This window comes from Botryllus schlosseri, chromosome 8 (assembly GCF_051294905.1).
Source record: "Botryllus schlosseri isolate E-star chromosome 8, Bs_hap1, whole genome shotgun sequence".
NCBI classification, from domain to species: domain Eukaryota; kingdom Metazoa; phylum Chordata; class Ascidiacea; order Stolidobranchia; family Styelidae; genus Botryllus; species Botryllus schlosseri.
In genome coordinates, this window is record NC_137243.1 from 15,123,590 (window position 1) to 15,138,110 (window position 14,521).

The following is a 14,521-nucleotide window of genomic DNA, read 5'->3' on the forward strand; positions in this document are numbered from 1 at the left end:
GTAACTAAAGAGTTATCCTTACTGTCACCGCAATTCTCCACGTGAGATGATTGTGAACGTGAGGTATGGCCAGTTGGAATTCATAATTCTTCGCAAGCCCACGGAGCTCTCTTTCATCAGGCAACAAATTACGTTTCTTCTCTGGACTTTTTGCAATTTTGCATACACTACTCAGTAGCGCACCTATTACTTCCATCAACTCTCTGCCAAGTGCCCACGGCACCAGCCCTATTACAGTCTCCCCCAAATCTCAACGGGTGGATTGTACTTGCGTCATACTGTCGATAATGATCATTGCAGCCACAACTGGCAGTTAGAGCAGCGCAATAATTCCTCGGCAGTCCCACTCTCTGCTCAATACATCCGTTCTCAAGACTTGACGAAAACGGTAGCACCGCACTATGCCATTACCCACCGACGCAGCAAAACTGAACACACAGGCGGCTGCACACAAAATTTTCATTTTGATTGGGGTAAATCACCGATCATCGTGTTATCATTCATCGCGTATTATGCCTATAAAGTGTTTTTTTTATGTGAAAAACAACAACGGAATAATATCAAAAATCGGTAATAATGAAGTTTGATTAAATAAACAAAAAAGAAATATCGAATCAGAAGCGGTAGAAAAGAGGAAACGAGAAAGTAATCAGAATTTATCATGCGATTCATGCTGTGTATGAGATTCAAGCTCGCCAAACGGTCACACCGCCCGAAGCGTACTTGAGACGGCCAGCCAAAAAGGTACAACATAACATTTCTGGGAATATCAACTAGGGGGAAAATTTTCAGACTTCGAACCGCATTCTCGCATCCTGCCAATCGCGTGAACCTTTTTCGACACAAAAATTGCACATGCACCAATTTTTAAACGGATTACACCTAGACCACGCAAACCCTAAATGAACATTCCAGCGTCGGTACGTCTTTCAAGGCTAGCACAGACGCAGCCAAAAGCACCCTTGTACTCCTTCCTAATTTGAAAAATGCGACGTCACAGAGCCTGACGTCTAATCCCAACACATCAAATTCTTACAGGCTCAGAGCCCCGACAAAAACAGCATTTTCGATACTCAATACCGCTAACCTTGGTATTACTTCTCCGACGACAGCCCTAAACGCGACAGCGTATCCTTAAAAATTCATATGTGCAATATCGTACGAGACAAATTGTTCAGTGTTTGCGTGCGGTATCAATTAGAAGCCGCGCGTCTAGAGGACAGACAGCCCGGGTGAGGCACTCAAATGGCGTTTGCAAAGTAATACTGCAGATATGCGAGGTAAAATAGTCTGCTCCGCGTCGGGTAGTACTGAGATGAGTTGTGTGGCCGCTCGGGTTACAAGTCCGCTCGCGTAACGACGCGTTAGCGACATTGTACAGAAAGGATACCTAGAGCTCGCAATTCATCCGAGGAACTTTGGTGACAGTTTCCGGGCGGCAAGAACAAAACCAGTCCGATACATCTCGGGCACGGCCGGAACCATTCGAGTTTGCTGCCGCGCCATCGGCAAGCTCCTGTCATTTCGACAGCTTGCTGATAACTCGGATAAGAGCACCGTTTTCGTCCTTGAGCCTTTGATTATCGTTTTTCAACTCGGAAATACCCTGCAAAAATAACGAGACGAGCGTGAGAAAGGCATCATTGCGGAAAACGCATCACAGGGGGGAGGTGTAGCCGACAGAACGAATATGCAAATGGAAAGAGGCGGTCAGTAACGAAGCATCTCTACCTTTATGGAGTATAGTACCGTGCACGAGTAGGTTGTGCCGGCTTGCACCGGTTACTCAAGTGGTCGTATTTTTACACTACTTCCATGCAAAAATTACTTGCTTTAAACAATTTTGAACATTAATCAGAACGAAGTACTGCTGGGATCAGTGCTACGAAATTGTTACGTTGAAGCAGTCCCTGCATCTTACCGATATGTAATGTAGTAGACATTAGTTGCATTCGGTGAGAAGAAACACTGCTAAAAATGCGCGATCCCCTCGACCAAATTTACTTTTCTAACTACTTCAATACTATTCATAAATTTCATTCTCTACTTCTACTAATGACAAGGCCTTATTCCTATGAAAGTAGCTTCGTTGACTACTCCAAACACCTTTAACAAATGGTTTTTGCGAACCCCGAACATCAGAATTGTAACGTCCTTCTCTTGTCAGATGCGGAGATGGTCAAAGCTTTGCTACTTAGGCAGTAGCTATTTTCAATTTGCAAACGCAAAATGACCAATGACACAGCAGATAGGTATAATCTTCTAAAATATACACAGAAGTTACTGTGACGGTTTCACTCTTTCACACATAGCACATTTATCCCGAAACCACCATCTACGTTTGCAAATCTTTAAAGTGTGGAAGTAGTCTAAAACATAACCACACGAGTAAGTAGCGCAAGAATTGACTTGAGTACTCCGAAAAAGTATGAGTGCTTCATTACCGACCGCCTTTGGTCACACAATAATAATCTCTGGCGACGCCTCCACGATTTTCCAAGCAAACGAAATCCCCTAACACTTCAACAAAATATACGTCAAGCGTCGACCGCGCAAATTAAACGGAAAATCATGCCGACAGCACTCTTTGAAAAGTATTCCAAGCACGCAAAACGCAACTCCGTATATACGAGACACACTACACTACACTGCAGGCCTGCTGCTTTCAGAGATAGAAACGGCGTGTGAAAGGTCTGATGAATCGCAAGCAAATCACAAATTGAGGATTAAACCCGCGCAAGTCGGCGCGGTTCTATTTCTCATTGCGCGCGGCATGCAAGCACGTCTCGGACAGGAATCAAATTCGCGTCGGAGAGCAGAAAATAACGGCAATCGCAAATCTCTCCCCGCTCGAAAACAGGGTGCGGCATGCAGTTGATATAAAAATTCGATTTCAAGCCAGCAAAAATGACGCACGAGTCCATGAGAAGAGAGAGGGTGCGCGGCAAAGCCAAAAACCCAAGAGAGCCAGAACGCGACGGGTTTCATCGAGAATTCGCCCGCGGGGTGCCTCGTGCAGTGTGCCAAACTTGACGGAAACGTATTCACCTTGCTGTGTAGGTCCGAAAATGCCAGATCCTCCGGGAAACGAACAAAAAAATGATGAAAAAGACCAGTGGGATATATTTTGAGACGTATGTACAGCGGAGGGATGGGTGTGCAGTGGAGGATCTCGGTGTGGCGGGTGTCAAAACTTGGTCGGGCGTCTAGATGAGCCCTGCCCGGTGCCATATCGGGACAGCGACGAATATTTCGACGGTGACGATGTACCAGTAATCCCGGCGGTCGACGGAGTATATCTGGACCGCGAATTTGTGGTGTAGCTCGATTTTGACCCGGTGCTACTGTATGGTGCCGGAGTGGACCGGTAACTGGAACCTGATCTCTGGTAAGACGTACTAGTGCTTCCTGTGGTGGGTGCAGTGGTTGACTTAGAGTAATCCCTTCGTGACGAAGACGATGCTCGCGGTAACGAATTGTAACCTGTTGTGTAGTTTGTCGTACTATCGTTTTTCGTGCCGTACCGTGACGACAAGTAATTGGAGCGCGACGAGTCGTATGCACTCCCATAATTTGAGGTCAAAGGTCGTCTGGGTGATGCTGATCCAATGTCGTTTCGATCTCTGCGCAACGAGTACGAACTGGCGGACGACGACGAGCCAGCTCGTCCCACCCCTAAATCGGACCCTTGCGATGAGACCCCTGACCCCCTCCGCGCCTCGGCTAGCTTCTCTCCTTCAGACAGAGACGTTGATGATGATGATCGCGACAATGGGGCCGGGCTTCCGGGGGGTGAACCCTTAACGCGGTCCACCGAGCTCACCACCTCGATCAGTTCTGGGCTCGATTCCGACCGGTGTCTACTCCCAGGAGTCGCGTCATTATTTTGCCTCGTTTTGCTTCTGCCGTGACCCAGCAGTCGGTCGACATCGGGGGTGACCCCGCCCCCCAGCTTTTCGACAATGCGTTGCAGGGCGTCGTTCTCGGCTTTCAAATGTCCGTTGCTTTTCTTCAAGTCCTCAGCACCGTCATACTTCTGGAACGAGGGCCGGTTCGAGAAAATATTCGGTCCCATAGGTCACCGTGAGACATGTTTTGGATATTAACACCGCCGCGTCGTCCAATTTTGTGCAAACGCAGGCGCAAGGCACGGTGCGAGGTGACAGGTAGGTACGTGCAAAAAAGAGAGAGTTATCTAATTATTAGCGAGTCACCGAGCCGAAGCGCACCAGCCCCGAACATTTCCGAAGTTTCATCAGGCACACGTGTCGTTGTGCCATGAGAGGATCAGGCTTGGACCCCAATTGAGTTAGATTAAAAATTTACCACTTAAAAATGACACCGACCAGGCCAGGTTAAAGTATTATTTCCTATTGGAAACGACCGTAGAAAGTAATAGAAATGTCAAATTTCGAAAACTAAAGCAAAGTTACAGTTATCAAATTGTGTACGGCACTGTCCCAGTGAAAATGACGCTTGTATGGTATTAGTTGAAATAATAAAATACACATTGACAGTCACAATTTGTAAAAAAATGCAGACGTGGCAACACTGGGTGATCGGAAACATAACAAATAGAGCCATAAATATACTATAATTGCAGTGAAGTCGTAGGATTATGGATGACTTGGAAAATTCAGAAATGTACCTTTAATGCAACCACAAAGAAAATATTGTCAGCAGTACGTAAGTATGGCTGAAAAAATTCGAAATTATCTTATTTCATCACTGTTTGTGAGAGTGAGTTGATCTCGACTTCGCAGAAATGTCATTTCCACTAACCGTTTGTAGCTTTTTATTACCTCATTTGGATGCTGCGATACAATTAACCCAAGTTTACAGGCGTCAGCGTCGAGAAAAAAGCATCGAAACTATATATATCATTGATATATATCTTAGTTCCACTGAAACAAAAAAGATAGCCTCTCAACACGAATCATTGTGCCCAGCTCTCGCCACGACGTCCTGCATAGGAGAGCAAAACTATACATTCTACGGATGAATTAATCGAACGCCATCAATCTCACTAAACGGATTTTTCCACCGTCAGAAAGAAAACTTGCTCCCGCTCCAATATCAGGAAAGACAAGAACTACACACTGCACAGACATAGACCAGAAAGTGTTAGAACATTGATCTACAAATCTACGAGGCACAAGCTACCAAGACACAAAATATTTTCAGTACAAAAATCACAGTAACGAACCTGTAGTTCCTTTTCCATCTCGGCGAGTTTTTGTTCTAGTACCCTTCTCTCTCTCTTTTCGTTATCAAGTGCTTGCTTCCGCGTGGAGCCCTCCTCGGCTTTCTCTAACCTTGTTTCTAGTTCGCTTATCTTGCGCTGTGCATCCGCTAACTCCGTTTTCAGGCGTTCGTTTTCTTTTAAATTATCTTCGTACAACTGCAGAGAAAGGTTTCAGTTTAAAAGATCACACCTATTCGTAGCATCATTACACATTATGCATCAGCCATCACAAGACACATCTCACAATTTCAAAGTAGCCACCTCCGGCTAACTGGTAAAGTTCGCGAACCTTCTACCAAATCTAGTTTTATGAAATTACTCTTAGAGTACTCCGGCTTCTACCAAATCTAGTGTTATGAAATTACTCTTAGAGTACTCTTCAGACTTTCCCATTCTAAATCTGGTTTTGGCATGCATTGGAAAACACCACTTCTTGTAATTGAGTAGGGCTGGGCAAAATCGAGTACCTGAGTGATTCGATTCTGAATCACGTAAAATGCTTCGAGTCGAGTCGAGTAATCGAGTATCACTCATTATGACGTCATAGCAGAATATTATTTGTCAAAGTTCAAATATGTACCTTTTAAGCGACCACAAAGAATATAATGCCTGTTATCCATCATATTAAGGATACTTTTGTTATTTTTTTCGACCATACCGATTTCATTGCACTTGGTGACAATATTGTGAGATGATCATGACTTCGGAAATGTGCTATTTCCAGTAACGTTCGTAGCTTTGTACTTCAGGTTTCGTATGCTACGATACGGCCAATCAAGGTTTCAAGTCTTCAACAGTGAAATTAGCATAAACTCGTTGATCGTTGATAAACTCCTCGTTGATAAATCAACTTTCAGTGGTGAGGAGCGTAAAATTTTAGTACTCGAAAAAATCATCTTTTACTACTCGACTCGAATCATTAAAATTAATACTCGATTCAGATTCGAGTACTCGAATCATTGTGCCCAGCCCTATAATTGAGTAGAAATTTATCAAGTTACTTTTGCTTCAGTAATAACGATGATCACCTCTAAAAGTGATTTTGAACCGTGTTTGTTTGCCTATGTAAGCAGTGAATATATAACAAGATGGATAAACAAAAGAAAAAGAATTATCCTATCAATGGTCAAACTATTGCCACTTTGATCGACTTTAAATCCAACTCCATCACGTCCTACTAAGCATAGGCACCCAAAAAAATATTGGTGCCTACATTTCAGATATATGCATCAATTTCGAATCACTACCCAACAATGTACGGCACACAAAGGGAATGCAGTCTATAACCAAAAAACAAATATTGCAGCATATTATATTGGTATCTGCATCAATTCTAAATGATTACTATAGAATGTACAACACGTCAGCAGGTAATGGGAGAAATATAAAATCAAATCAACCCTATCAGAAGCCTTATCCGGCATGTATTTTATGTGACAATCAAACATTGCTATCAGCAACCAATGAATTTTAACCCCCCTTTAATAACAGATGTCTGCCAGGCATACGATTGGCTTCATTCCTATATATATATTCAGGTGCTTTATTTCCAACCACTCCAATGAATGATACAGCAAGCCATCCAGTGAGGCGAGAGTAGTGTCTTATACCTTATTCAGGCACGCCATGGTACAGTTTTTCTATACCAAGGCTAAGATCAAAGCACATTAAAACCAGATAATCACTAAAACAACACATCTAAAGCGAGTTTGCACGGTAAAATTGCTTTGAGATCGAAACCAATGGAAATGGGGCAGAACAAAATCATTCATACCTTGACAGGGAACGCATAGACACGACACAAAACATCGAGTCAAGTCAAGTATTAGTGCTTGGAAGACAATCCTGTTATAACTACCTTAAAAAAATGGGGTTGTTTTGATTCGCAAACGTGCACAAGTCCCCATAAATTTGTATGGTGGCCACGCTCTAATGCACCACTGAAGCATAGACAATGGCACTCTCACTTTTTTATAGTTTTGCGTATCCGCGTTACGGCTCCTAGGAGAATATGACGAGGTGTCGTCTCCAGCAGGCGATATTTTGGACGGGAAATCAGAATCACTATTTCTGACATTGGTTCTGTGTCGATCTGTTCGGCCCGGTAATGAGGACGAGTCAATCTTTTGCCGCAATCTATCACCCTGTAAGCGATATAAAGTTTAACGTAGAAAATATATTATGTTCGTAGATTATCAACAAAGTACTGATGTGATGAGGTCTGGTGTACTTCTTGATGTGAACAAGAATCCGAATACTTACAACAGAGGTTCTAGCTGGGGACGGACTCCTCCGGTAACTTTCGACAGAATCGTCGTTGGGAGTACTTAGTAATCTTCTAGAAGAGTATTTATAAGCCATGTGGAATACAGTATGATAAAAGTCTATTGCAAAAAGATAATCCAGTGGAGTTTAATATCAGTTTCAAAATTCCTATTTATACAATGTCTTTCGCCACCAGCAAATGCAACTTAGACATGATAAACTAACATGATCGATTCCAACACTGAAGGTGACATCGGTATCCATCTTGGTCACATTTTCCTCTATCACCACCTGAATCAATAATTGAACTATGTCTAATCACCCCGACTCTTTACAACATATTGAATCATAAGGTATACTGTCACACACACTCATATTTGAAGTTGATTGTTATTCATAATACTACAGAAACCAGAGTCCCGACAAAACAGATGTAGCAAATTCCAAAGCCCTCGGGATAATCAAACACAGAGTGCCGATTACTCTCAGTGGAGACAAGTTAGATCACATCACAGAATGGCATCGTTCGCAAGGTCACGATTACGCTTCACGCGATAAGACGCACAGGCGGAAACAGACGACTTCCCCCGCCACTACGAAATCCCATGTTACGTCACAAACCCATTCCATTCCCTAGCGAGAGTAGGACGTCTTACGACTGCGCGATTTATAGCAAAGCAACTCTAGCAAAAGATGATTGGACTATTTTGGCAACCATTAGAGCTTCAAGGCAATGAATTTATACCTAATCCGAGCAAATGCACATTTTAGCAATCATTAGAACTTGAGAACAATGAATTCGCACCAAATACGAGCGAATGCGATTTTATTCCTCGCGGCTAAGTTTTTGCTAAATTACAGCTGTAATTAAACGCGACTCTGAAAGGACTCCGAATACGCTTTTCTAAACCGCGTCAGCACGTTTGCAAACGGTAGCATGTAAATTCTCTATTGCTACAATCCGAAGAGTTGATTTGCCAACGCGAGCACACCGCGACATAACGAACACCAAAATATGCGCCGATCATGTTTATAGCTAAACAGCGTATCAAAAGAGCAATGAAGGCGACTAGCGCAAGACCCGTAATAAGATATAGCAGTCGGCAAATCAAAATGCCAGCCCACGTAAAAGGCAATCGAGCGTCTGACAGCGCGTGCATGACATTGGCGAAAGCCTACGTGTAAACACTCAGGAATTTATACGCCGCCGACAGCCAGCAGCAAATTATTGTCCGCGCGAGGCAATCTACTGTAGCATATTTTCGTGGCATCTGCTCGACGCTGCTGGAAATTGAAGCGTCATAATGCCCCACACATCGATTTGAACTCGGATTGTACCTAATAAACCGAGAATAATGAGAACACAAGATGCTAATCGCAACGCGTCAAATCGACATCTGCATTGCGATGCCTACAACTGTTCTAGATGCCTGCTTACGCGTAGCTCATTCTCAACGTAAAGTATATCTTTCGTCCGAAAACCTCAGCATCTAAAATCTAAATGCTCAACGGTACGCTGTCGCCGGCAACACATTTTTTTAGCACCGAACACAACTCGACCGTAAACTACACTCGTCTGAAGCGCGCGCCGCGACTGACGGGCGAATTGTAGCTCGCAGGCTGAAGCGGAAGTTCAAACCGCCAGGCTCGGGCGTCTTCGTTACAAGATTACCGCGGCCTGAATAAGCTAGCGCGGTGTCGATTACCTCACGCGGGCTGCGCGCAATTAAATTCGGACCAATCGAACGGATCGCTAACAGACTCGTACAAACCAATGATCTAGTTTAGTTAGCGGTTAACTGACGACTAGTGTAACCGCTGAGTAGTTCTAGTTCCAGTTTCTGAACACAACATCCAGAAAACACGTGAATCGTGATACCATAGTTCTGTTCTGCGATGCTCTTGCAAGCCTTTGCTAGCCTTGAGTCATCACTGCTTCACTGCTAACAGTAACGTAGCCAGGGGTGGGTTTGGAGGGGGGTAGAAACCCTCCTAAGTCATGTTAATCTTCGGGAATTGAATCTATTAGTGTTTTAGTTAGTTCGTTGGTTAGTCGAGAATCGACCGCTTGGCAGTCGGCGCTTTGGAATTATCGGCGACAGCGTTAACAGCGTTCAAACCGGAAATTCGACGAACTGGTGTTCACTATCACACTCTTACCCTAATTAGCCCGTAGATTACTTCCAATATTATACGCTCACTGCTTTAAGCTGCGTAGAATTACTGTTATTCAATTTTTTGATTACTATTTCCAGCGTCACGACAAAGTCATGTAGAGACACGAGACAGCGTACTTTTTTGATGTGGGTGTGATCAGACTTTAGTTGACCATTCCTATCTGAAACTGAGTACTGCGTTTGACATTCTTTCTTTCTGCATCATCATTGTCGCTGACTGTTCATATATTTCGATTGAATGAAAATAAAGTCTGTCTCTCTCTTTCTCACTCTCTCTTAGTACTGATTCAACTCAAACTGAAAATTTGACATATTAAGCTTCTTCTCGGTCATTATCCCGCTCATAACAGTCGCTGACACTCTAACAATCGACATGAATCTGGCTACCTTGGTATTCCCTATAAACCCCTGTTACGAAACCAGTGCAAAATCAAGAACAATACGTGCGGCACCGACTTCGGGCGGGATATCAAGTCCAAAGCCGCGCAAAATCAATACAATAAAACGCCCACGGTCCACGCAGCCGGACACGGCGCGGTCTGCTCTGAAGTGCCGAAAAGCGACGGCAATACGCCATCGAACCTTGCGTTTCCAAATATCGAGATGAGCCGTCGAGGGCCCTTCACCGAGGCGATAGAAACAATAACGCGCCTCAAAGCAAACAGAGCGCGGCGAAGCGACAAAGTCAAAATCGGCCGGGAGACGGATTTAGTTTTCGACAGAATTCCGCGGTTTACAGCGGCTGCGTGCAAAAGCGGATTTGGACCCGGGCGAACCGAATTCGAGGAGTTTTGTAACGGAGTACTTCTACTATTCAAGAGCACTGAGGTGGCTTTCGCCTACATGTAATACTCGAATGGTGGAGTTTTCTAGATTAGGCTACTTTAGTTTTTCCTCCGAAGTTTTTTACTTCAAATGCTAGCTAACTACCCTCTGAATTCTGAAAAGTAGGAAGTGAGAAGACATATCACGGGTATTGCTACTTCTACTTGTAATTGAGTAGTACTCTGCGGCCTGACTACGTTGGCTATTTAGATCGACACAAACCGAACACCTTTGAGGTAATAAAGTAGCCTACCCATTGAGGAGGTGACCACTGACCAGTTTCTGTATTAGGCCCAAGCCGCGTCCTGCAACCGATGATCATTTGACCATATTACAAGTGTGGATCGTGATTTTGAAAAATCACTCAGGTACAAGAAGTAGGCGAAGTAAGAAAGTGAGTATTGTAGGCTTAGATTTTCCTTCACTGAAAACTGTCACGTAGAAGTCGTAGTAATGAAAAATCAAAAGCTGAGTAGTGCCAGCAGGCAGAACCTAGTACTGAGTACTCCGGAAAAGTACCAGCACTTCGTTACCGGCTTGCAAATACGACACTGCCAATACGAAACTGACAACCCGTATTGCAATCTGCGGCCTGCCGATAAGAGCATTTCCAAGCGAGGAAACAGCGACATCACATCGCAGTACACAAATCCCCGCGAATTAACAAACGGATACGACGTCATAATGACAGAAGCCAAAAGCGTTTCTTCCTCCGGCAACGCAACTGCTGGCAATGTCATTCAACCGACGCGCATGAACTGAACTGAAATACGAAGCCGAGTCGGTATAATTGCTCGCATTTACTACTTTTCGCCAATGACTCTCAAAATAACAAATCCGCTTTCTCTCAATAAATTTCATCCAAAATACGCTTTTCTACCAACTTCAAAACACCGACGCTTGCTCAAGTCGACGAGACACATCGATTAGCCCATCGCCACAACGTTACGATCGTAAACACCACGGCAAGGTAGCCATCAGATTGCCACAATTTCGCTACTTGCCCAAAAGCAGGAAGCCAATTTTGTCTGGTCTCTCTCGGACAACGCTCCTGGCTAAATTCGCGTTCGACGCACAAAGCGTCACAACAGGTGGCGGATCGTACTCCGCCGCAACCGTAGCTGACCTACTTAGATGATATCATCGAGGCCGGATTACGGGCAACGCACAAAACTAAAACGTTGCCGTATATTGTGTGAGTAATAGCCGCGCCGCAGCGGGGGTTATGAATAGCACAACGGAAAAAAACGTACCGGCGGCATCGATTCTCGAGGATTTACCCGCGCGAGGCACTTGAAATGCTACAGGATATTTTTGGTATTGAATAAATATTGTTAACTAGGATTTGGATTAGGAAATATATTTGCGCCAGAGTGAATTCCCGTAACTTAAAGCCTCGAGATTACGAATTATTTGGCTTGATTGATCCTACCAAGATAAATTCTATCCCAGCGGGGGCAACGCTAAACGCTCCAGTCTTGCTCCGCCCGGTAGAAGAAACGCCTGAGCCAGCAGTGCCCATCGTTTCGTATAATTTCAATAACATTTGATTACTCAACATAAAATCAGAAACGATTATTAGGATCTTACCCCTTGAAAGCCTCTGGCAACATTAAAAATCAAGCCTGTATCAAGCTGACTAAACGGCTAATGGCACTGCTAATTTGTGTCTTTTGAAACCATTCTCGTTGTTGGTGATACATGTGCTCAACTGGACGAAGGTTATTACTAGGGCAAGTTCTTGCAACTTTTTTGTTACAGCTTTCATCAGCCACCTAAATACTCAGAAGTTATGTAGTAAGGTGTCTTAAGTCGTTCGGAGGTATCTTATATTGCGAACTATTGAAACTTTTCTTCATTTTTTTCATGCAACTTTTTACCACTTTTTTCGATTTTTCATGCAGCATTAAGAATGTTTTACTGGAAATATTTCGCAATATATGTAAATAGATCGCTTGAATATTTCACTGTCGTTTGAATTTGAGGTCCTTTATGGTTTGACATAAATTTAGGCTAGACCGCCAAAAACTGTATTTTCACTAGGTCAATTTTTTCAGGCTATTGATTTTGTTGAAGTTGCCAACACTGAGTTTTGCGACAGTGCCTTGCAAACGGATCGGTTCTGGTATCTCATCCCCGATAATTTCAAGGAACTTGTCCATAAATGCAACTTTTTAGTGCAACTTTTGAGGAAAATAAATACAACTTTCCACGGATTTGACTGCAACAAAAACTTGCCCTACCTTATTACTATTTCCTCAACAGAATGAAGTAAATATATCCGAAAAACGTTATTTTCTCCCCTTCACTTATTAATTATTTCAATCCTTATCTAGACGTCCTTTGATAATTCCATCTCAGATAAGTTCATAAGGTTGACATTTCATATAATTCATTGACATACCAATATTACACCAACTTATCAATATCATTTTTTGCTTGTCATCATCGTATGGAACTTAATGCACGTGTACTGTGTATATATTTATATAAATAAGTCTTATATAAGAAAACTCCTAGATGACACTGCCATGGAGATTTTAACCTGTCATGAATCAACATATGCTTGCTCTCACTCTCTCAAGTTAACTATATAATTGATGAAAACACAACAACATTGGTATGGTTCCAAATAGTAGAAGTACGCCATTACTAACCAACTTTGGAGGGGCGTTGACTAGGGTTACCATAGGATTTGTCCTCTTTTTCGACTTTTCTGAAAGTGTTCTCGGAGGACGCCCTTTTGTTCTCCTTTTTGAGAATTTTGGTTATATACATAGCAAAATCCGACTGGGATGCCGTAAATCAGAACCGAAGTGACGCTCTGGCGGGCATTTCGGGAACTGAGCGGAAAGTTGACCTTGTTTTTTTTTAGTCAACCACCCGACAATGTGAGTGGAAAAACAGTATTTTGGGCACCAAGCGAGAAAGATGACCTTTTTTTTTCTTCTTTTTAGTGAACCGACCACTGAGTGGGTAAAATTTACCAATTTTTGAGAATTCTCCTCCGGTTTTGCAAGTCTAAAATTCTGAAAAAGTGTCCTCTTTTTAGATTTCCAAAATATGGTAACCCTAGTGTTGATCATTTTTTTAGGAAGTAATCACACGAAAACATCTCGTACCTACGGAGTCGCAGAGTATCTGAGATAGGAATGGATTAACCTTTGAAAGATTGGCTCTGAAGAATTTTACAGAACTTTGAAATAAAATTCCTACAAACAGAATTCGGACATGCAGTTTGCAATAACTAGGAACTGGATGAATGGGGTATTAGGCACGTTGAATTCGGCATTTGTAAGTCAGATCATGATTCGGATATGAAAATATCTAATGTGCTCAGTATCAAGTGCAAGGCTGGGTGAAATCGAGTGCCGCAGTGATTCAATTCTGAATCCAGCATTGGACTCAAGTCGAGTTGACTCGAGTTTGGTTGATGTGGAAAGTTTAAAGGTGTACTCTTAATGCGACCACAGAGGAAAAATGCCAGTTTTGCCAAATGCCACAAGATAAATTTGATATTTTTTCGACCAAACCTCATTGCACTTTGTAACAGTACTGCGGTATGATCACAACTGTAGCTTTGTATCTTTGATATTGTGATACGACTGATTGAGATACCAAAGCTTCCACTATAATTCTTGTTGACAATAAAACTGTTAGTTGAAAGAGAAGTATAATTTTAGTACTTGAAAACAACTGTCTGGATGAAATGCAGTCAAAGCTCTAAATCCAGAATCTGATACGAGCATTCTCCACTTAAAATCCCATTCCACTTAGATAGAAGACACCCACACACCTTAGACGCTTCTTGCGATTCTTCCTTGCCGGTCGTCTCTTCCTCGTCCTGTTCGGGATTCTGAAAATGACCGAGGATGAAACCATGCACGAGACATTGTGACAAAACAATAATGTGATGAGACAGGAAAGGTAAAGCTGAATCGTCAAAGAGCGTAACGAAAAACCTCCCAGAAACCGCACGCCTTTCCCCCAGCCGGCATGATTGCCAGGG

General features: G+C 43.1%; 1 protein-coding gene across 8 annotated transcripts in view; it reads right to left on the reverse strand.

Annotated features, from left to right (window-relative positions):
• Positions 1 to 445: 445 nt before the first annotated feature.
• Positions 446 to 14,521, reverse strand: part of LOC145445274 (protein phosphatase 1 regulatory subunit 12B-like) — a 43,922-nt gene continuing 29,846 nt past the window's right edge. For 7 of the 8 annotated variants that reach the window (XM_080323448.1, XM_080323447.1, XM_080323452.1 and 4 more), the window contains 5 exons: positions 14,309 to 14,368; positions 7,213 to 7,389; positions 5,207 to 5,401; positions 3,049 to 4,036; positions 446 to 1,606 (listed from right to left, as the gene is read on the reverse strand). In XM_080323448.1, the coding sequence (XP_080179574.1) occupies positions 3,188 to 4,036; positions 5,207 to 5,401; positions 7,213 to 7,389; positions 14,309 to 14,368 (1,281 nt within the window). In that variant the 3' untranslated portion in view covers positions 446 to 1,606; positions 3,049 to 3,187. The remainder of the gene's footprint in view (positions 1,607 to 3,048; positions 4,037 to 5,206; positions 5,402 to 7,212; positions 7,390 to 14,308; positions 14,369 to 14,521) is intronic. The other variant, XM_080323453.1, reaches the window with a different exon arrangement.